This window comes from Nesoenas mayeri (assembly GCF_963082525.1).
Source record: "Nesoenas mayeri genome assembly, chromosome: 22".
NCBI lineage: Eukaryota > Metazoa > Chordata > Aves > Columbiformes > Columbidae > Nesoenas > Nesoenas mayeri.
Genome location: NC_137572.1, coordinates 2,180,768 through 2,202,066, shown reverse-complemented (window position 1 = coordinate 2,202,066; position 21,299 = coordinate 2,180,768). Strand labels below are relative to the sequence as shown.

General features: G+C 46.4%; 1 protein-coding gene across 5 annotated transcripts in view; it reads right to left on the bottom strand.

Annotated features, from left to right (window-relative positions):
* The window catches only part of ARHGEF12 (Rho guanine nucleotide exchange factor 12), a 70,019-nt gene that overhangs the window by 19,769 nt on the left and 28,951 nt on the right, over nucleotides 1-21,299 (bottom strand). For 4 of the 5 annotated variants that reach the window (XR_013923160.1, XM_080357861.1, XM_080357863.1 and 1 more), the window contains exons 4-27: nucleotides 20,860-20,916; nucleotides 17,093-17,191; nucleotides 16,699-16,748; nucleotides 15,899-15,956; nucleotides 14,705-14,883; nucleotides 14,094-14,171; nucleotides 13,647-13,766; nucleotides 12,893-13,027; nucleotides 12,227-12,298; nucleotides 11,391-11,483; nucleotides 11,137-11,247; nucleotides 10,227-10,325; nucleotides 9,608-9,650; nucleotides 9,387-9,492; nucleotides 7,900-8,037; nucleotides 6,841-6,873; nucleotides 6,179-6,293; nucleotides 5,469-5,574; nucleotides 5,186-5,398; nucleotides 4,625-4,754; nucleotides 4,290-4,325; nucleotides 2,453-2,607; nucleotides 1,739-1,885; nucleotides 954-1,039 (exon numbers count right to left, since the gene is read on the bottom strand). Coding sequence is in view for 4 of the 5 variants with exons in the window: in XM_080357861.1 (XP_080213987.1) it covers nucleotides 954-1,039; nucleotides 1,739-1,885; nucleotides 2,453-2,607; nucleotides 4,290-4,325; nucleotides 4,625-4,754; nucleotides 5,186-5,398; nucleotides 5,469-5,574; nucleotides 6,179-6,293; nucleotides 6,841-6,873; nucleotides 7,900-8,037; nucleotides 9,387-9,492; nucleotides 9,608-9,650; nucleotides 10,227-10,325; nucleotides 11,137-11,247; nucleotides 11,391-11,483; nucleotides 12,227-12,298; nucleotides 12,893-13,027; nucleotides 13,647-13,766; nucleotides 14,094-14,171; nucleotides 14,705-14,883; nucleotides 15,899-15,956; nucleotides 16,699-16,748; nucleotides 17,093-17,191; nucleotides 20,860-20,916 (2,459 nt within the window). In the remaining variant the exon portion in view is untranslated. The remainder of the gene's footprint in view (nucleotides 1-953; nucleotides 1,040-1,738; nucleotides 1,886-2,452; nucleotides 2,608-4,289; nucleotides 4,326-4,624; nucleotides 4,755-5,185; nucleotides 5,399-5,468; nucleotides 5,575-6,178; nucleotides 6,294-6,840; nucleotides 6,874-7,899; nucleotides 8,038-9,386; nucleotides 9,493-9,607; nucleotides 9,651-10,226; nucleotides 10,326-11,136; nucleotides 11,248-11,390; nucleotides 11,484-12,226; nucleotides 12,299-12,892; nucleotides 13,028-13,646; nucleotides 13,767-14,093; nucleotides 14,172-14,704; nucleotides 14,884-15,898; nucleotides 15,957-16,698; nucleotides 16,749-17,092; nucleotides 17,192-20,859; nucleotides 20,917-21,299) is intronic. The other variant, XM_080357864.1, reaches the window with a different exon arrangement.

Below are 21,299 nucleotides of genomic sequence, written 5' to 3'. Positions count from 1 at the left end.
ACAAAACTATTACAAAAACACAGCATGGGGAAACAACAGCTTTGAGACGGGCTGAGAAACGTCCTGTGGGTGACAGATGGCTCATCTCTTACTGCCACTCTTCCCGTTCCTGCTGCCCAGCCTGAAAATACTCTGCAGAATGAGATCCTGCAGCTTTTTGGTTTAGTCGCTTGGCCAGAACACTAGAAAAGGGCATGTAACTATTAGCTTAAGGCCGAGCTCGCTCTGGTATTTTCTTGCTTTTCCATAACACACAGGAGAACTGAAGGGTTGGACTGTTCCTCTACCAGCCACATCTGATCTGCACTTTCTCCCTCTTTTCTCAAATACCAGTCAGTGCCATAGAAAGCAAACACCACACGGAGAGCTGGAAGGAAGCAGCAGATCAGTCTTCAATCCTAAATGAAGCAGCAGTTTACAAACACAACCAACCCGGGAGATTCCTGAGAGAGAATTGACCTTTTTTAAACAATCTCCATCACTCCTGCTCCCGACATTTGGATCGCGGGTGGAAACCTCCATCAGCGCTGGGAATTTGAAAGGGTTCAGCTATGGAAGTTCTAGCATCGGAAACCAGGGTTTGTAACTAGCTTTTTACTGAACCACAGGCAACACAAGACACATATATGTCAGTGTTACTGAAATAAAATGTGCTGTTACGTTTTTCAAAATCCTGCTCTCATCTTTATGTCTCCAGCACCACCTTTCTACTCTACCCATGCATAAGGAGATCATTTTTCCTTCCGTAAATCACTGTTATCTCTAGTCAAATGGGAATTCCATGAGTTCCTCCTGCTTTCCTCCAACCCTCATTCTCTGCCCCTGCGTTGGCTCCATACAAGTTTAAGATTTGATTCCTATTAGCTAGAAGTTGTTAATACCTTTGCTCAGCTCTGGCTCTGTCATTCTATGAAACATTATTTTCAGGTAAAAGAAAGCAAAAAAGGATTTACCCAGGAAAGCAAGTCTTCCCCGATTTGGCCAATAACAGAAGTCTCGTTCCTTTTCCGGATGGCTTTCATCTGATCGTTCAACGCAACTTCACAAACAAAAAGAAGATAAATTAACGCCAGGAAAAGGCAAGATTTGCAATAATTTCAATTTTAAAAATGAGAAGTGTCCAGCAAGATAATAAATTCAGAGTATCTAAGAGAATGTCATATCATTTCTTCGCACTTCTCTCTCACCTGTCTCCAAGTGACCCCTGGGAACCTCTCCAGTCTTACCTTCGTTGAGGCTCAACACCGTTGCCCTTTTAACAACATAACAATGTAGAGCACACTTTGAGCCACCTGCGTAAAACCACTCAGTGGCAGAGCTGAAATCCTGACTCTGAACAGCCCTTTCTCTACACAATCAGGAAGGGCCGCCCTCCAAAACCACCCGCAACGCGTCAACCCTTTCAGATTCGTTTTCATATTCTCTTCAACAGCAGTTGTAACATTTTGAACGTTGACCCATAGAGACCGTTCACCAAAGCATCGCTCCTTTTATCAAAGCACGAACCAGCACGGGTCTGTGTGCACGGATAAGGAAAAGCAAGTATCTTAAACACCGGACACATTATCAAAATAGCTTTGTGAATCAAAATGGAAAAAACAGCGTGCGGAAGGAAGAAGGGCCGTAGTATTCTTTTTATCTGAAGTTATGAGGTTGCCTGTTGTCTCAGGGTCACTTGCTTAAATTTTTCACCCAGAATGGAGACTACGAAGCCGAAAGGCCCTTTGGCTGCTCTCACCATGGAGCCCCAGGATGTCCTCCAGGTTGGAGAAGATTTTCCGCTTGTCGCTGGAGCTCAGGATGCCTTCCCGGGTGACACGCTGGTAGAACACGTTGTGCAGAACCTTCAGCGTGCGCACGTGAGCTCTCTCGGTGTAAAACAGCTCTGAAGAGATAAGAAAGCTGCCTTGTAACCACTCGCTTAAAGACGTGTGGCAACGCGCATCCAAACGGGAAGCAAACAGATGTCAGAAATATGAACTTAGACAAGTCTCCCTCACCCTTGCTGGCCCATATTCCAGCTTGCTCTGCAATATTTCCATGTTTGAAAGAACATGACTCATAATTTCCCCCATCCAGCCACACAGAGCGTTCCGCAGGATTGCAAGACCCGAAATTGAGATGAAACTCTGAAGTCTGGTGGTAGCTTTCTATTTGCATTAAGTGTTTTTGAATGGTCTAGACAGTTCATCTTGCTTGCTTTTATTGCACGTCATATTGCAAACTGGCCCTTCAGTGTTAAACCACTTAGTATTGTTTATTTCTTCTCTAATAACTGGATCGGTGTCACCTCAGGATACATTTCAGCAACAAGTTCCACACGCATCAACAGTGCAAACCAGAAGTAATAGATGGTGACGACTTTGAGCAAATCGGTTTTAAATTTTAAGAACTTCAGAGCTCTTGAGGACAGGTTTGAGCTTTGTGAGCTAGGGGAAAGCATCCATCTCACCATTAATCACTTCTTGGCGCTTGATTTCATAGGGTTTCAGCCCCATCAGCACTTCCCGGCTCACGAGTTGCTGCCAGTTGGGAGGGTCCGTGTCCATGTCAAAATCATACAGCTCATCTTCGCTTTGCACATCTGCGAAACCAACACTGTCCATCCTACCATGAAAAAACACGTCAGACACTTCCCATCTTAGGCATGGATGTAAGGAAGAAAGAGGAGAAAAATCTAAGTATATATATGTGGCAGAACACAAACCCCCCTCTCTCCCCTCCCTCCTTCGCTATGGAAGGAGCAGACACATCTCCCTCTCTCTGCTGCTTGAGGCCAACAGTTCCTTTGGTTTGGCCCCAGAGCCCCTGGCCGGGGCCGTTAGAAGGGAGCGCCGAGGCACCAGGAGCCGCTGGGCGCCCACGGCCAGTGTGGGGGTGTTTGGAGGCTTCAGGGGCACCCACAGCCAGTGTGGGGTGCAGAGAAGCCTCTGGAATGCCCACAGTCAGATCTGATCAGGCTATAAAAAGGGGATTCTCGCCGAGGCTCCGCCTCTGGTGCAGATCTCTTGGAGCACGAGCGAGACGCTGCGGCCGAGAGCCCCCCCGGGACGGAGACTCCGCTTGATTGCCGCCACGGGTGGGACTAAAATTAACCCTCGCAGGATTGCGAGTGTATCTACTTTCCGTGCACATTTTAATGTGTATTTATACTTTCCGTGCACATTTGCACGCGTACTTTCCGTGCTCAATACGAGCACGTGTATAAATTATTTCCTCGCGTAACCGCGGGTGTATTTTCCTCCCGTGCTTCCACATAAGCGTGTGTAATATCCCATGCACATTTGCACACGTACTTTCTGTGCTCAATACGAGCACGTGTGTAAATTAATCCTTGCACAATCGCGGGTGTATCACATGTGTAATATTCCGTGCACATTTGCACGTGTGTTTCTCCTCGCAGGATTGCAAGTGTATTATAAATTAACCCTCGCAGGATTGCGAGTGTACACTTTCCGTATTCACTACGAGTACGTGTGTCCTTTTAAAACAACCCCACCCCGTGTTCAGACGAGTGTGGACTCTGCCCGGACTCAGGGCCGGCTCCGGCGTTGTTTTGGTGAAGCCACGTGCATGCACACTGTGAACCGCCTGTTGTATTTGTTGCTGCCCGTTAATAATTTTCCTCAACTGATATCCGAACCTGCATTCAAGTCACTTTTGCAGTGCTAAAACCCTGTTTCTCAGTGGTTTAATAAAAGTTGTTTTGGACCCTGTTGTCCCTTAAATGAACCTCTGGGTGCCTCCGTGACAATATATCGGTTGGAGAGCATTATGAATGTGCTCTCCATGACAGCTGGAGGCTGTTAGATGTCTGAACATATAGGCGCATTTTCTAATTTTGTCCTTTACAGAACAACTACGAGCGAATATCTGTTGTTGCAGTATTTCCATAACCCTCCTTTTAATGACAAAGATAAAATAATTTGCTTGAAGTCAAACATCGAGTCAGTGAAAGGCCAGGTTACAATTTCTTCCCTCCATCTACCTGCAGACACGGAGCTGACAGCAATACACAGATTTTAAAAGAAAACGTGGAAATCTCAATTCCCTACCCCATCCATTCAAATCAGCAGATACAACCATCACTGTACTTCACTCATAGATCAAAGGGCTTTTCTGCATATGATTCACCCCACCTGTCCTATAGACAGATGCCAGCGCCTCATTTCATTTATGCGTTATTTAAACAAAGGAAAGATCGGGCAGACAGAACAACGAACACGACTGCCTTCTACTTCATAACCTATTAAAATCTCAACAAATTCAGCGTATACAAGCGTACTCACTTGCGGAAAGGCTTTGGTGTTCCCATGTCAACCATTCTGCAAAGAACGAAAGAAATTATTAAGGAAGCTTATGCAAGAATTTCCCCCCACTCAGCCATTCAGCACAACCTCAGGATAAAGGTTTAACCTCCTAACTTAAAAATACTGTCTGTCAGCCTCCTGATACAGTTTTCTAGACCCAGACCTGCATCGCCTGCTTCTACCAATAATGTTTAATACAAGCAATTGGATTGAATTTTCAATTTAATACAAACTAACAGTTTTATGGACTAATCTTCAACATCCATCATCACGACCCTCCTCCCAGGCTCGAGCAACCAGGGCAGCATCGGTACCTCTCTGATTCTCCTTCCTCCTCCTGCAGGTTTTCCAAAGGAGACGGGAACTCGAAGGTGTTGCTGGGCGTGCGGGGTGTGCCGTCTATGTGCTCGTTAGCAGCTGGAGCTTCTCCAGTCTGCTTCAAACCTGTAACAAATAGAATCAAATATCAAGAGCCGTACCAAAGCAGAGCACGTTAGAGAACACGGCAGCCGCATTTCAGCTCCGAGCTGGAGGAACTGAATTCTTGGGATGGGAAGAGTAATCCCAGCGACAAACGCTTCCAGATGACACCGACTTGTGCTCACAACAGCAGGCACTGAGACTGTATTTTTACCTCTTAGACGATCCAACGCCACAGTGATAGAACCCACCTAACAACAATTTCTGGCCGTGATAACATTTCCTAATTTAAATCAGAGACCAAATCAGAAGAGATGAATAAGCACCCAGGAGGTCATGCCTAACGACACAAAACCACTTCCTAATTCGCCACGTTGGTTGCATCAGAACTGCGCTTGGCGTATCCCGTTCAGAACGCGATATTTAACCACTCGTCTTGGCTAGGATCACCTTACCCGTGTCGCTGTCCTTGTTTCCTTCTGGGGAGGAAAACGGACCCGCTGCCAAGGGGGACATGGGGTTGGCGGGTGGGTACGGGGCGTCAGTTCCGTCACCGCAGGACCCGCTCTGGCGCATCTTGCTGGAATCCGGCGGCTCCGGGCTCACCGAGGCCGCTGTGGGCGAGTGCTTTGGGTGGCGGGGCTTCTGCATCTCCATGGCTCTGCCAACTGAAAAACACGGCCATCAGATCGCTCATCTTCCCTCTTTTCAGCAATGAAGAGAGGAAGCGTTTCATACTTGCACCACTGTCATGTCGGCTCGGCCTCCTCGGTGGGCCCAAGATATTAGGAAAGCCTCTTCTCTTTCCTTTTTCCTCTCCTTCTTTCTCTTTCTTGATGCTTTGCTGCAGTTAACATACAACAAAGAAAAGCAACCGGATCACTCATTTCTTCAAACTCAGTTATTTACTGAATAATTCTTTAAAAGCGCAGGTGTTTGGTACAAGATAATCTTATTTCAAACAAGAGGTCAACACCTTGAGCATCACAGGCAGGAGACAAACTGCTCAGAACAGGCCTAACGCTCCAAAGGAACGCTGATAAAAATACTGTGACCAGATACACCCCTGTACTGTGGGAAACAACTGAACACACTCACAGAGGTGGAATTTGGGTGGAAAAATAGGAAAGTGTGGGTGGCAGGAAGAGCAGCTTTTCCTGCATCACAAAGCACCTGTTTGGGGACAAGTTTCTCAAAAAGAAAACAGCGTGATGAGCCTTAACGAGACCCCCAAGTGATTCAAGGTTGTATTAGAGGAAATGCTTCTGTCTGCAAGTTTTAATAAGGTTTGAACTGTGAAAAACCAGCAGTTAGAATTTAGAAGGAACCCAATTTCAACTGCTGGGTTGTCTCAGTAATCCCAGATCCCCCGATGCATCGAACACTGTAAAATCATCCCAACTGCTAATGTGGGGTTTGAATTCTAACGAATCCAACAGCGCGATTACCTTGATCTTTGGCAGGAAGCCGATGCGGCCGCGTTTCTGCTCCAGGTTCCGAGGCTCTTTAACTTTGACTCCCAGGTGTTTCATGTACGTAAGAATCACATACTGCATCGTGGAACTTCCAAACATATAGATAAAAAACAAAGGAGATGGAGGATAAGGAGAAATGTAACAGGGAAAATAAGTTCTCAAGACAATGAAAAAGATTCTGTTGAGAAATTAACTAGTTTTAGATTAAAAGAACTTGGCTTTTCTCTTGTTGTTTTTAATATGAAACAAACTACCATAGACAATCAGAAAGACTCAGCCAATATCAGAATTGTAAAGAGATGACGCAGTATATAAAAGGCACGCCAGCCTAAAATTATACGCTAAATACGTATTTGAAGTTGCATTATAGTTTTGAGTTGTAAAAATACGTAAAAGGTATGGTTGCTGTAAATAGAACCAAAAGGAACATGAACTCTCTTTTTACACCCGAGACCAAGGCAGCAAACTCTAGAAAAAGAAGTTGAGAGCAAGAGGCTGATGCTCTGAATTCAGATGAATTAGGCCATGGGATTTAGAAGATGCGTGTTTGTGGGTAACGACAGCAGAGGGCTGTCTTGTTCTGCTCAGAAATAGGGTTATTCCTTCACAGACTAAGCCCACACAACTTCCATTACCTCTTGTCTTCTTCCAAAGGCTGAGATGTCATCCTAAAAAAGAAAAGAAAGAATTGAAAAATGAAATTCCAAACCCAATTAACAGACAGTCAGAGCATCAGCGCTTGTGTAAGGGTTAGAAAGTCCCGCGGTGGTGAGGGAAAAGTCAACAGAAATGAATGTGCAGCTGGGAAAACTGGATTCAGCTTATATTAGAGGAAAAAATGAGTTCGAGAGGTATAGGTTCATACCTCTGAGAAAAAGGACAGTGATCTAACAAAGACCAAGCTGACAATGGAAGCATTACAGAATCACAGACTGGACTGGGCTGGAAAAGCCCTCAGAGATCATCCAGTCCAGCCCTCGGTCCAGCTCCAGTCCATTGACTAGATCACGGCACTAAGTGCCATGTCCAATCTCAGTTTACAAACCTCCAGGGCCGGTGAGTCCAGCACCTCCCTGGGCAGCCATTCCAATGCCTGACCACTCTCTGCACAGAATTGCTTTCTGATCTCCAGCCTCAATTTCCCCTGGCAGAGTTGCAGCCCATGGCCCCTTGTCCTATTGCTGATGCCTGGGAGAAGAGCCCAATCCCCACCTGGCTACAACTGCCCTTCAGGTAGTTCTAGAGAGTGCTGAGCTCAGCTCTGAGCCTCCTCTTCTCCAGACTAAACAAGCCCAGCTCCCTCAGCCTCTCCCCATAGGGCTTGTGTTCCAGTCCCTTCCCCGGCCTTGTTGCTCTTCTCTGGACCCTCCAGCACTTCAATCTCTTTCCTGACCGGAGGGCCCAGAACTGAACACAATACTGCAGGTGTGGCCTCCCCAATGCAGAGCACAGGGGAAGGGTCACTGCCCTTGTCCTGCTGACCACGCTGGTTTGGATACAGGACACTGCTATTTGAAAACATCTATGGACTTGACCCATTAACTTACTTTTGGCCATCACTACTCAAACATACATTAATAGCAAGGCAAACGTAGCAACATCAAATTGCTTCTAGTTCCTAATTCCTCTGCTCTGCCGCTGTCAGGTTCAGGGTAGAAACTTCGTGACCCTCCACAATTCTACTTGTTACTTACAAGACTTCTTCAATTTTAGCGAGAATCTGTTCTGCACATGCTCGTTCCTTCTCTACCGCGTTCCTGTCGCGAACTCGTTCTGCGTCCAGCTTGGTGAGCTCTCCCTCCGCCAGGGTCAGCCCCATACTGCGCTTCTGCCTGGAAAATAGCGAGAGGGACGCGTCACTTCTAACCGAACGACAAGGAAAACCAACCTCTCGACACTCAGAATGACAAAAACGGGCTGCAATATTGGTTTCTGCACAAAAACGGTGAAATTGTGACGTTTCTGCATAACACCTGCTATAAGCACAGCTAAGAGAGGCTTCTGTTTATCAAGAGAAGCAGCTGTTGAAAGGGTCAAATAAAGCAGTCACTCTTTTTGCAGCATCCCATGGTCCTGGTTTTGTTAACAAGTTTCTCTTTTAGTGAATTTGCCTGTCAGCTAAAGCTTCATATCAGCTGCATTTTCCTGGAGAACCAGATACGTGTTTTGGTAAACATAGCAATGGAATGTGAAGTTATTGATAATTATGGATGGACATCTCGCAAGAGGGGCAACGAGAAACTGGTGACCAAAAACTGACCAACTGAGTGTGACATCCCATTCACGTGATACTTCATATAAAAGTGGGAGATCACGAGGATCTCGTCCCTTTTCTTTATGGCGACATTAGGAGAGGACCTTGCGAGTCGTCCCTGCGACCTGAGGCCAGTGACAGACTGAATCCAGCTCCGGTTGGCTGCAGAGTCCAGTCCAGGACTTCGGGTGCCGGCTCTGCAGTTGCTGAGACTTTCAAGATTGGTTTTGTATATTTCGTATTATTTTCTCTATTTTTATCAGTAGCATTAGTAAAACATTGTTAATTTTTCCAACTCTCTTCTCTCTGTTCCTCTTTCCCTGCCGATTGCCTGTCCGCAGTGGGAAGCGGGGAGAGGGAGGGACCAAGTTGGGAAGGAGAGGAGGTCAACAATACACCTGCCAGGGTTTTATTGTCACCCCGCAATCCAAACCCTCAACACCCATTTAAAGCATACACTTGAATTGAGACATTTTTAGGTACGAAAAAATCCATTCTTGAACACTTGTCTTGGTAGAATGTGTCGTGTTGGCACAGAGCTCTTACGACTCCACATGAAAGGGCGTATTAATTATCAAATTCTCCTATAGGCCCATGACAGCTTTCTAAAGTGGATTATTCTGTGCCCAAAGGAAAAATAAAATGAAGATATAAGCTGATTATAAAACACAATTAGTAAGAAGGATTTATCAAACATCCTCCAAGTAACGGTATTCTGAAATTGCCTCAAGGAATCCAAGCTCTAAAACTGATCTTGCACTGGAGTGCTTGTGACACAGTGTCAAAAACATTCAAGGATTGATCACAATCTTCTTATTCAGTCCAAGATTAATTACTGTGTTTTACTAAGTCTGGACTTCTGTGTTGGGCACGTGGACCGAGGGCAGGTACGAATGAAACAAAAACTACACGGCCAGCTGTTGCTACCTGAAATCTTCCAGATTCCTCTGGACTTCTGGGCAGACTTTATCTTGCATAGTTTGTATAAACTGGCGATGAAGCTCTTCAGGAATTAGTTCAGGTCGTCTTCTGTCTGCAAGTCAAAGAGAAAAGTCGTCAGATCGTTCTTTTGAGAACACAGTGTATTTCAGAAACTTGCTCTGTCTGCCTCAGAGAGCGGAAACTGCAGCAAGTGGACAAACACCTACCAAGCTCCAAAGAGATTTCATCGGGAACCGCAACCTTTAGATTCTGCAAAGCAAAAGAAAGGCTGAGAGAATATACACGACAAACATCAACCCAGTAAGACACATAAAACACAGAAGAAAATCCCTTTAAAAGCCGAAGTCATACAACTTGGACACCTGAAGATATTAAGGGGGAGACTGCCACCCTGAATATATATTCTATTCCATTCCATTCCATTCCATTCCATTCCATTCCATTCGGATTATGCCATCTGGACATGTAGCCTCTGCTACACTATTGCACCAGTAAGAAGTTTCTCGGGCTTTGCAACAGACCCATAAAACTTCCTAATTCCTGCAATAGTCACGTCAATATATCAGCAATTCTTAACTAAATGGCAACGTATAACAGCTAGAGCTTGCTGACGTATTACAAAATTATTTCTCCAATCAGACAATGATTTCCCCATGATTTATTGAGTTACCAGCAACTGAGGCTACACACCACTCATCTTGTGTTATTCACCGGTAACATTTAAACAAAAAACCTTTTTATGTGAGAGGACTTAAGCCCTTTGTTTCTTCCAGTTCAGGAACTTGTTAGGTATGCTTGAAAATAAGAGAAACGGGTGGAACGTACTGCAGCTCGGTCCAAGAAGAACTGGTAAAACTCCAGGAAGACACGCCGAGTCTCTTTGGAGTTGGTTTGCTTGTACAAGTCTGTGTAAAGGTAACACAACTGTGGGAAACAGGAAGGGAAGAAATTAAGCGATACCATGAGAATTCTTCTAACAGCCCCAACACCAAGTTTTCACAGAATCACAGAATCCCAGAATGTCAGGGGTTGAAGGGCCCTGGAAAGCCCATCCAGTGCAATCCCCCCATGGAGCAGGAACACCCAGATGAGGTTACACAGGAAGGTGTCCAGGCGGGTTGGAATGTCTGCACAGAAGGAGACTCCACAACCCCCTGGGCAGCCTGGGCCAGGCTCTGACACCCTCACCCCAACAAGTTGCTTCTCCTCTTTCACTGGAACCTCCTGTGTTCCAGTTTGCACCCATTGCCCCTTGTCCTGTCCCTGGTTGTCACCAGCAGAGCCTGGCTCCATCCTCCTGACACTGCCCCTTTCCATCTTGATCCCCAGCAATGAGTCCCCCCTCAGTGTCCTCTTGTCCAGCTCCAGAGCCCCAGCTCCCTCAGCCTTTCCTCACACGGGAGATGCTCCACTCCCTGCAGCATCTTGGTGGCTGCGCTGGACTCTCTGCAGCAGTTCCCTGGACACAAGATTCCAGGTGTGGTCTCCCCAGGGCAGAGCAGAGGGGCAGGAGAACCTCTCGGACCTACTGACCACCCCCTTCTAACCCACCCCAGGTCCCATTGGCTTCCTGGCCACAAGGGCCCAGTGCTGGCTCATGGTCACCCTGCTGTCCCCAGGATCCCCAGGTCCCTTTCCCCTATGCTGCTCATTTGACCGACAATGCTGCACAATGAGGAGATCCTGATATACACTACGAGTTTTGGGTCAAGGAAACACCACCAGAGCATCTTACCAGTGCTGCAGGGTCAAACTGGGACACCACGTGGTGCAGGAGAACAGCCAGGTGAGCCGGGCGAGACTTCAGGAGCTCGATGTTCTGGAAGCAGCTGCACTGCCCGTTAATCTGTAGAGATATATGGAAACTGAATTTTTCAAGCAAGCTACTGTGAGAAAAACCAAGCAGCTTTGTTTCGACAGCTCCTCATAAATACATCGAAAGGCACAGAGGGACATGGGTTTGAGGGGGCGGCGAACGGTCATTCCCACCTGCTCCTGTTCAGTGTCGAAGTCGTCGTCCTCCGCCCCGATGATCTGAGTCCCCACGCGGGACAGGGGGCTCCCAACACTGGACTGGGAATCCTGGGGTGAATCGGGAGCGAGGGAAGAGAAGAAATACACAGCGCTGTTACTCTCCCGGCACAGCATTCCTCCTTCTTTACCAAGGTCAAGACGCCACTACCATTTTCATTGTCCTTCTCAGAACTCAGTGGAAACCCACGTGTCTTTACACAACCCCGTTCAAATTTGCATTTGCAAGATCCTCTTAAAAATGCTCCTCCCAAGCACAAAATCAGACTATTCGAAACCAACTGGGTTATGTACAGACATGAGCACACTGAGCACGTGGCATACAACAAATGCCGTCTTACTACACAGTCATATTTCTCCATTTGTGAAGTTGAGCAGATGAGGTAAAAATACTTCAGAAATCACAATAACACATTCAGGCAGGTCTGCACCTCCTGCTGCGTTCCAATGTTACCTGCTCTTGAGGTGACCTCTGGTAATGCCAGTCTCATAATGACTCAATATCCTAAAGACAAGACTGTTCCATTTACTGTTGGACTAAAGGAATAAAATACGTACAACTGCTCTACTAGTCCAGCTGTTTTCCTGCTGACTGCACATTTCTCGCCTCTCAATGGGCCTGCTCTTAAGCTCCACAAACATTTACTCAGCTGATTCATTTTCCCTGCACAATTTTAATTGCATTCTGCTCTCTAAAGCAAAGTTTATGCGTGATCCACCTAGAAAGCCAGTGAAAACCAGCAAGGTTTTAATGGGCCATTACAAGAGATGCTGTTGTGACACTTTGTACTCACGGTATCTTGAACCTCAGGCTTTTCTGGGCTCTCATCCGGGTAAATCCGCTCCTTCAAACCACTGCGGGGACTCTGGGAAAGAAGAAGTTCAGTTCTGGTGAGCGCCAGCAAAGCCACCAAAGTGAGAACTGCATGGGAGGTGTTTCAGCCACAAGAGCCAAAACTTCTCCTTTCTCACAGACCGAACGCTTAAACAGCCAAACTAAAGCGCATGACCGACACGCACAGTCTCAAAACACACCCCAAAAAGCAACTGACTGCAGAAGCAAAGCTGTAAAATCTACTACAGCCCCTCTCCTGCATTTATTCTATACAAACATGAGTGATATCTACTCAGATTTGGAGTTGGAATATTTCAAAATAGAGACATATGTATATTCACATTTTACAGGTGTACCTGACCCACCTCCTTTTCACTTCCAACTGCTGGTAAAATTTAGCCCCCACATCCTTAAAGTCAAACAACAAACTTAAGCCAAAACCCAGCAGAGAGTCTCAACTCCCCTGCACTAATCAGACGGTGACTTAATTAAGGCTGAGAAGCCTATTGCAGTAATGCACAGCACTACTGAGACACGACACATACCTACGATATACAGGATGACCCAAACACAAAGAACCTGCCCAAGAGAAGCAAATACAGATGCAAAGCTGCTCCAGACTCACATCAGCGATGTCGCTGTTGGGCCGGGAGGGGCTGTCCCCACCGAAATCCAGTTTGCTCACACAATCGCCACTCTCCGCCTCCGCTTCGCCCATCTGCAGCGACTCCGTCACCGACCTGGCCGACAAGACTCCGTCCTAAAAGGATAAAGTGAGATGGGATAGAGCACGTACAACATTTCAAGAGACCCACTACCTCTTGTCCTGTCACTGCTTGTCACTGAGAAAAGCCTGGCTCCATCCTCCTGACACTCATCCTGAAATATCAGCTGTTTCAAACCCAGTTAGTTCACATTATTTCTAAAGCTTTATCACGTAACTAGAAAAGGCCACAATGCACTCCTAAAAGGAGACAACAGAAAATCACGCTGAGTTTTCAGGACTTAAAACATTACAGGCGAAGGGAAAAGGGGAAAAATAACACCACCTACTTTTTGTTTTCAAAGCTGTTTTAAGCTTCCAGTTATTCATTCTCCACAGTAAGAATGACTTTATAGGTTTAAGTTGGACTGACAGACTAATAAACACATGACAGTTTGCACTTATTTTTTAAAGCAGCTTTTCACAGATGATTTGCAAGTCCACTGTAAAGTCTACTTCACATCTTGTATTTACTGCTTGCCAGCCTGTGCAAGAACAACGACCTATCTCAACTCTAGAGGGTGCCATTTGCCCGTACAAGCACAGCAGAGCACTGCAGGGAACTCCTGCTTGCCCACAGCACCATCAGCCCCCAGGAACGTTCCTTTTCTGCTACCTGAGCACAGCCTGTGGCTTTGGACAACTGCTCCTGCAGCTGCGGAATGTGCTTCTTGGTTTCCTGTATCTCTTTGAGCAGCCGCGGGGTGGCCGATCGGTTATACTCTTCTTGCAGACACTGAAAAAGAATGTCACGAGCTTGCTTTCCCTCCGTATCAAAGCTCAGAGCTACAACCTGCCACTAATCTTCACGCCGTTTACACATTTTAAATACCACACAGCACATCTGCGCTCCTGCCAAGCAGATGCGACAGAACGGCTATTTTCTCTCTCCCGTGCCGTATGAAAACAACCACATTGATTGAAATCTCTCAGTAAGAGTCCAAGACGCTTCCCTGCCCAAGGATTAGATCGGATGGAGGGATATGTACATCTTGATGGATTTATTCACATCTTTGAATGTGCATCATGCTCCACCCCTCTCAAACTCGTGCGGCTCCGGTACCTGCAGCCGCTCCTGCTCCTTCTGCAGCATCTTGCGCAGGATCTCCACCTTCTGGTTGTGGACAATATTATTCTCCTCCTAGAAAATACAGAGATATTAAGAGTTGGGTGTTTTGGTGGAGTTGGGAAGAAAAGGAAAATAGACATGCCCACTTTTCATCTGCTTGCTAAACACGAGCTCTGCAAAGTGCTACAAGCAGCACCGAAATTCCTAAATCCCGCCTTGTGCGTTCTTTCCTACTTTTGAACATAGCTATCAATATTTAACAAAAATATAGAGAAAAAGTGTGCGTTTATTTGCTTTTCCTGCTCTTCTTCGCTACATCTGCACACTTTACAAGCCACTTTTTAATAGAAGTTACGGCATGACTGGCTTGGCCCAGACAATGAATCATCTCACATCACGCATCTCAAAGACAACCTGTGAATAACCCCTCAACCGTATTAGCTCAGATGGGACTGGATATTTTTACTTGCAAAATGTGATTAAGTGGTCACAGGATAAATATTCTAATTTGTGATTTGTGCATGAAAAGCAAAACGATTAAAGACACAAATAGATGATGTTTATTCCACTGCTAGACTCTTTGGAAGGAGAGCTTTAAATCTTACCCCCATAAGCACCGGGCTCGTGATCCGTTCCGCGTTTCCCGCCGTGCCGGGTGAATGGGGAGATGCCATGATGGGAGACATGTGGCCAAACGCTGCCAGATCCACCTCGGAATCAGCCAACGGGATCTGGGGCGACCCCGGCGGGCGCCCCTGGACAGTGAGAGCTACATAGGAACCCGCTGCGGGAGAACAAGCCCCACGTCAGACACACTCGCAGATCTGCAGCTCTGGTTGACAGATCTGCAATCCAATCAGGTCGCATTGACAGTACACACAGTCACACCACAAAATAAACTCTGCTGGGGCGGGAGGAACCGCTACCACCTTCTTCCTTGCACCAGAAAACCCCTGAAGAGCGTGCTTCCTTCAGAAACAGAAACACTTTGCAAATGTACAGCGATCTGCATTAATAGCTATGGAACTGAAGGTGGAATCGAAAGATGGGAAGACACGCAGCCAAGGTTTGATGGTTCTGAACAGCAAGCTGAGGAGAAACGGCAGAAGCACAGATCAACTGCAAAATCACAGAACAGAATCACAGAATCGCAGGTTGGAAGGGACCCCAAGGATCATCTGGTCCAACCTCTCTTGTCTGTGAGCGATTTCCGAGTCCTGAAGCAGAGATCTCTGTTTTTAACGGGACTCATGGAATCTCTTCTGCCATTTCTCCAATGTTGCTTTCAAGCCATGTCATCATTCAGTTCTTTGGACAGTCGTTTGTAGCTTAACCGCTACATGACTCAAATACATGATATATGAAGAAACATCTCACCAGTCAGCACTGCACAAAGGTTTGCTCTGATCCTGGCCCAGCAATTGCATTTGATTCCTTCCCCTCTCCATCCCTTTCCCCTTTGTATTGGAAGAAGCAGCAAACGATCAATCTCTATTCACTGTCTGCTTTCTACTCACAATATTATAGATGTCTCTCTATTCAGCCTTTAGTTGTCTCTTTTTCAAACAGAAAAACACTAATTTACTCAGTTGCTCTTTTTACAAAAGCTGTTCCACACAAATAAAACCAAAATGAATATACCCTCATTTCACTGTTTCCTGCATACTCTTTATCTCTCAGCACAGGGCACAGTTAGACCTTGCCCTTGTTCCATGACAGCAGTCATTGGTCCTATAAAATTATGTGTTTTATGCTTTAAAGGAGCACAGTGACAATAACAGCGACCTGAATTTACTTACACTTGATCAGCTTGACCACCTCCAAATGGTTTGAGTGCGTTACGAGGGTTCCGTTCACCTGTGGACGCAGCACGTTAACACTGGTTAGCTGCGATTTCCACCCCAAGGTCCCCGCACACCACACAACGAGCGCGGACGATGAGGAACAGCGTTTTATCTCCTCCATACCCATTACTGTGTCTTTCAAGACACTAACAGATAATTTATCCTTCTAACAGTTGATCTCTTAGATCAAAGGAAACGACACACACGTAACAAAGAAAACAAAGCAACCAACCAAAACAAAGGCAAGCTGGGCAGAGAAAAAATAGGGTGGCTAATTGAATGAATCAATTAAAATGCCCAGTTGGAACTCCAGCTCTATCTGCATCAGCAGCTGCTGGAGCACAACCATAACTGTGCAGCAATAGTTTAGATAGTTTAGTTACTGACCTGGTATCTTGGCTGTTGGGGACTAAAAGAGAACACTGATGTGGGGGCAGTGAGGGGGAAAGCAATCATCCAAGAACGCTATTTACAGGTAATGATTAATAACCCTCTGTCCCTTCTCTCCCCTACCACTTCTGGTATTGATACTTGAAGCTTGTAGGACGCTAAACTTACCCATAAAGTCCTGAAATGAGAGTGATCTCCACAACAACACTAACACACAGCAGTGAGCTTGCACAGGTAAATGGGACCACTCCTCCATCCCCCAGGCGGATGCAAACATCCCACCAGCCACACCGACGACATTATTGGGTGGAAAGAGCTCGCTGAACACAAAGGATCCATTTCTCCGATGATGTGAGTGCCCTTACCTTGATAATTCTGTCGCCTGTCTGCACTCCAGCCCGCATGGCTGCTCCATCTAGAGAAGCGAGAAGTCATTTAGTTCCGGTTTCCAGAGAACCACTCAAAGCAGAAACGGTTTACGCGCTTCTGTAAGCTCTGTAAGTTCCAGGCCGAGCTTCCTCTGTCTCTGTCAGACTAAAATCTCACAGTATCTCTCGTTCTGTTCTCGTTTTGAGGTGGATACACCAAGCCACAACCCCACCGCGTTTCACGGAGCCTTTTGCTTCCTCTCCGGTGCAAGAGGCCACTTTCCAAACACCAAAGAGGGCGATTTGGATTTTTCTCCTCAATGTCATGTAAGTGCTTAACTGATTCCCATTAAACCCCCTCGGCTGCTGTGATTTAGCACGTTCCTCTTACCTTCTTTGACGGACTGCACGAAGACCGGGTTGTCCCCACTGACCGTCAGCCCAAACCCGTTTTCATCCCGCTGGATAACGACGCAGCGCTGAACGAGACCTGCGCACCAAAGGTGGGGAAAGGGCAGGAGAAAGAGGAGAGAAATACAGAGACACAAGCGAGGCATCAGTCCAAAGCCTTATCCTCCTAGATAATCACAGAGCACTGAAAGAAACTGGTACAAAACAACAGAGCGGGAAATAAATGAGACACAGAAACAAGGCATCGCTCCAGAAGCGGATAGGAACGTCAAGACAGGTCAAGCTTATTGCTTCAGTTACACAAAACAGAGATACAGAGCGGCAGAGATGCAGACAGCTCCGGCACGTCACACGCAACTGGAGGTGCAAGCAGCTTGTGGAGAAGAGCAGCTACAAACACGTGCCAACGAGCACAACTTCCCTTTGTCTGTATTAACAGCTCTTCGAAGTACAGCAGAGGGCTGTCGTGTTCCACCACAGCACCAAAACCACCAAACAACTTGTACAAGCTGCTCTACAAAAGAAGCCGCATGTCCCCGAGACAAATATCAGCGGGTTGGACTGAACCACGTTTATTGATCAGGAAAAGTTCTCCCAACTGTCAGCAATGATCCCACCTCGAGGCACCTTCTGTTCCAGATGAGGATGTTGCACAGAGCCAGGACAGTGAGGAAGGACAAGACCTGTGTGTTCAATGACTCCTCTCGCTTCCCTGCAGCAGCTCTAAGTGCAAATACTGCCTGTCCGGTCACCCTCTGTATGAAAAATGGGGGTGGGAGCAGTGGAAAAGGTTGAACTCCAGCACTTCTGTCTAACCCTGTAACTCCTATAAAGCAGAAGCAAACGATGCTCTGTGTAACGATCTGAAGCGAGTGGATGGAATGGGTGCGAGGGGAAAGCAGAAAAGAGGAAAGAACCCACTTTTCGCACCGTATTTATAAAATGAAGTGAAAGAACACGCCTCTCCCTTTCGCAGCTCCTGTTTCTCTGCGTGACGGAGCTTCTCCAAGTCTCACTTCACAAGAATGAGGCCCCGGGGTGAGGTGTGGGAACAGAACATGCGCTATTCCACCTAAACTCGTCCCCAACCCGCCGCCGGACCTACAGGTTTTATGAGTAACACACTAACCCATCCCAACGGGCCTTGTTTGAAGGCGCCATGTGGTTCTTTAGCCGAATTTCTTTCTTTTCCAGAACTAATAACACTTGGATCCCGGACTGACCCTGGTGCAAAGCAGAGGAAATGCTGCAGGACACGGAACACAAGCCGAGTACAACTCGGGTTCCAAGAATAACCAACTCAAACCGTTTCACACCACAAGTCTCCATCTCACCAAGACCAAGCTTTAATTTTCAAGGAAATTTTCAAGGAAACTAAAATTAGGACAATTCAAACCCGAATTACTCCATAACAGGTATTTCCCTGTGTTTATTCCCTTCAGACAAGAAGCAGGGGCTTAATCCTTCTCCTAACTCAATGTAAAAGCCTGGAATGAGGCCGAGCGAGGCCAGCTCACAGATATTGTGCTTGACCGAGACACACAGCAGCTTTATATTGATTTTAACGCAATTATGCAAAGGTTTTCTGAAGATACCACCTACAGAGCCAGATCAGCTTTGATAGTTCTGAACAGGTAGACTAAGTCACCTTCAAGTGCTCTCTGTGAAGAAAATATAACAAAGAAGCTCCTCAAATCTGCCATTTGCTCACTTTTGTTCTTTAAGGAAAACACATTCAGTTTGAAATCTGCTTATTGGCATCACCAAGATCTTCATCCCAAATGCCGCATTAACGGCATTCTCTGGATTCACCTGGTAACAGAAGTCACGTCAAGTCAGAGCAATGAGTGCAATAATAATGGCACTGAGTACCATTCAGAAAACAAGACCATTCACATTAAGTATGTGAAAGATTATGTGTACAGTCTCGTCTAATATTTGGGCCAGAAACGGATCATTTCTAAATATAAAGGAAGATATTTTTGAAATGCAACCAAGTGGCGGAGAGAAGGGAAGAGCAGCTGGTATCTCACCTACCACCCCGAAAGTTAATATCAATTTTAAGTTTATTTAAGAGACAAGAATTCTTCTTCCAGAAACAGGTATTGTGGGAGGTTGTGGCATTGATTTGTAAATTATGGTGTATCTGAAACGACATGAAATCTCTCTCCTGATCAGCTGTATTTTGTGGAATACACAGCTATGAGATGATTGATGGATGGAAGAAAACACCCTACTCTAACTTTCACATCACTATAAATCAGCTTCTGTCTATCCCAATGATTTCTCCCCCCGGTCACTCATACACTTCAACAAGTTCTGGCCTCTTGCTCCTTAATTAAGAATTTCAAGAGGTGAGAGCAAACACATCCACAAAGTCCACACCTCCTCCTCTTGCTGCCATTCAGGATGTTTCTATGATTCATCTCCAATGGCGAGCCGGTTAACGTCCAGTCACCGGCCAGACAAATATCAGTCGAGCATTTCTCCTTGTAGCTTTTTAAATAGTTTGGCCCCGTCCAAAGCAAACAGCGAGTTCTCCACACACAGCACAGAAGCGGGGAGAGCAGAGGGGACAGACACAGGCCGGGGCAAGGCCCAGCCCAGCAAAGGCCACTGGAAAGGAAGGACGAGTGGAAACTGCTCCCAGAGATACTGGACGGGGCCGGAGCATCTGCAGGAAGCGTCGGCCTTGTGTTAGGAAGTCATGTTTCTTTCTGCCCTATGTGAAAAACCAGGACACTGTGCGGGCTGAGAAGGATAAACACAGAGACATTCCATCGCACACACCACATGTTTCCTGTCATTAACCCACGAGAGCTTGACGGCACCTCCCATGTATTATGGTTAAGCAGTGTGAGGCAAAACGCAGGTTCAAGACGTGCGGATCCACTGAACCCGCCACCAACCGGCATCTCTTTGGCAAGGGAAGGGTCAAGGCTTCAAACACAAGCTCAGCAGAAGCATCAGCGCAAAACAGATGCTTTTCAAGCAGAGCGTTTCCCTTTCTGACATGGGAGGAAGCCAAACAAGCCTCCCCAGGACAGTTTTCCAGCTCTACTGAAGCAGCTCGAGGCAAAACCTGTTGATGGTTCTGGGGAACACGACTGTCATGTTATACAGTGTGACCCCAACCTCTGGGAAAGGTGAGATCTCGTTTTCACAGCAGGAACAGATCACATTTCCCCGAACCACATGAACTCAAGCGCTTTTGGTTTAGAAGGAACTTGTCAGGGTTGGTGTTGTTTGGGTTGTTCGGTTTGCCTTTTCCTTCCTTTTTCATGTTCCTTACAACCAGAGCTACGACAGCACCGTTCTGCACTACACAGGTGGTTTCAAAACTAAGTTCCCAAACTATTCTGTGTTATTTACAGATACTTTTCTCCACTTCTGTGAAATACGAAAGCACGAGATACTCCACAAATAACGCAAGAAGATGAATCGCTGGCTCATCCACATCAACCTCCGCAGTAAAAGCAAGACGCAGATTTTTCTACTTCTGGAGCCCTCGTACAACACCAACAATACTCCGTGGTGCAAGTTTTCCTGATAGATACCAGCAGAATGCAGGCGACAGCCTCCGCTTGCCAGCTACGGGTTAGTTTGCAGCCACTACAGGGACTACTGAAGCAATAAACCCATTTTCCCTGCTGCAGAGCCAACCATGCGGATCACGGGAAGGAGAAATGAAAGCCTGGGGTGCGCGGACAGAGACACGGAGCGGCTGCAGAGGCTGCTTTAGCTTACCATACGTCTCGGATCTACCCTCCTCCGAACTAGACTTTGTCTTCTTGGAGGAGCTATCTGCACGAGAGCAGGAGAGAAGGAGAGAGAAATAGAGAAAATATGGAGACCAAATGTGACAAAAAAACCCACAAACTTCATGAAAAACACAGACTGATTTATTAGGTTAAATCGTGCAGAACACAAATAAGATGTGAACAAAACGTAGGCGGGACGCTTGGAGTAAGGGGTGAATAATACGAGCACGAAGACATAGGGAACACCACAAAGAATCTGTTACAGAATCTAAGACACAATAAAAGAAGTTCTGTGCAATGAATTCTGGATAAAAAGGCATCAAAACTCCGGTTGTGTTTATCTCCAGAGTGAGTAATCAACACACACACACCATTCTGAACTCAGCCCTTAAAAAGAAAAGGGTTCTATGAAGGTTACAGGACAGA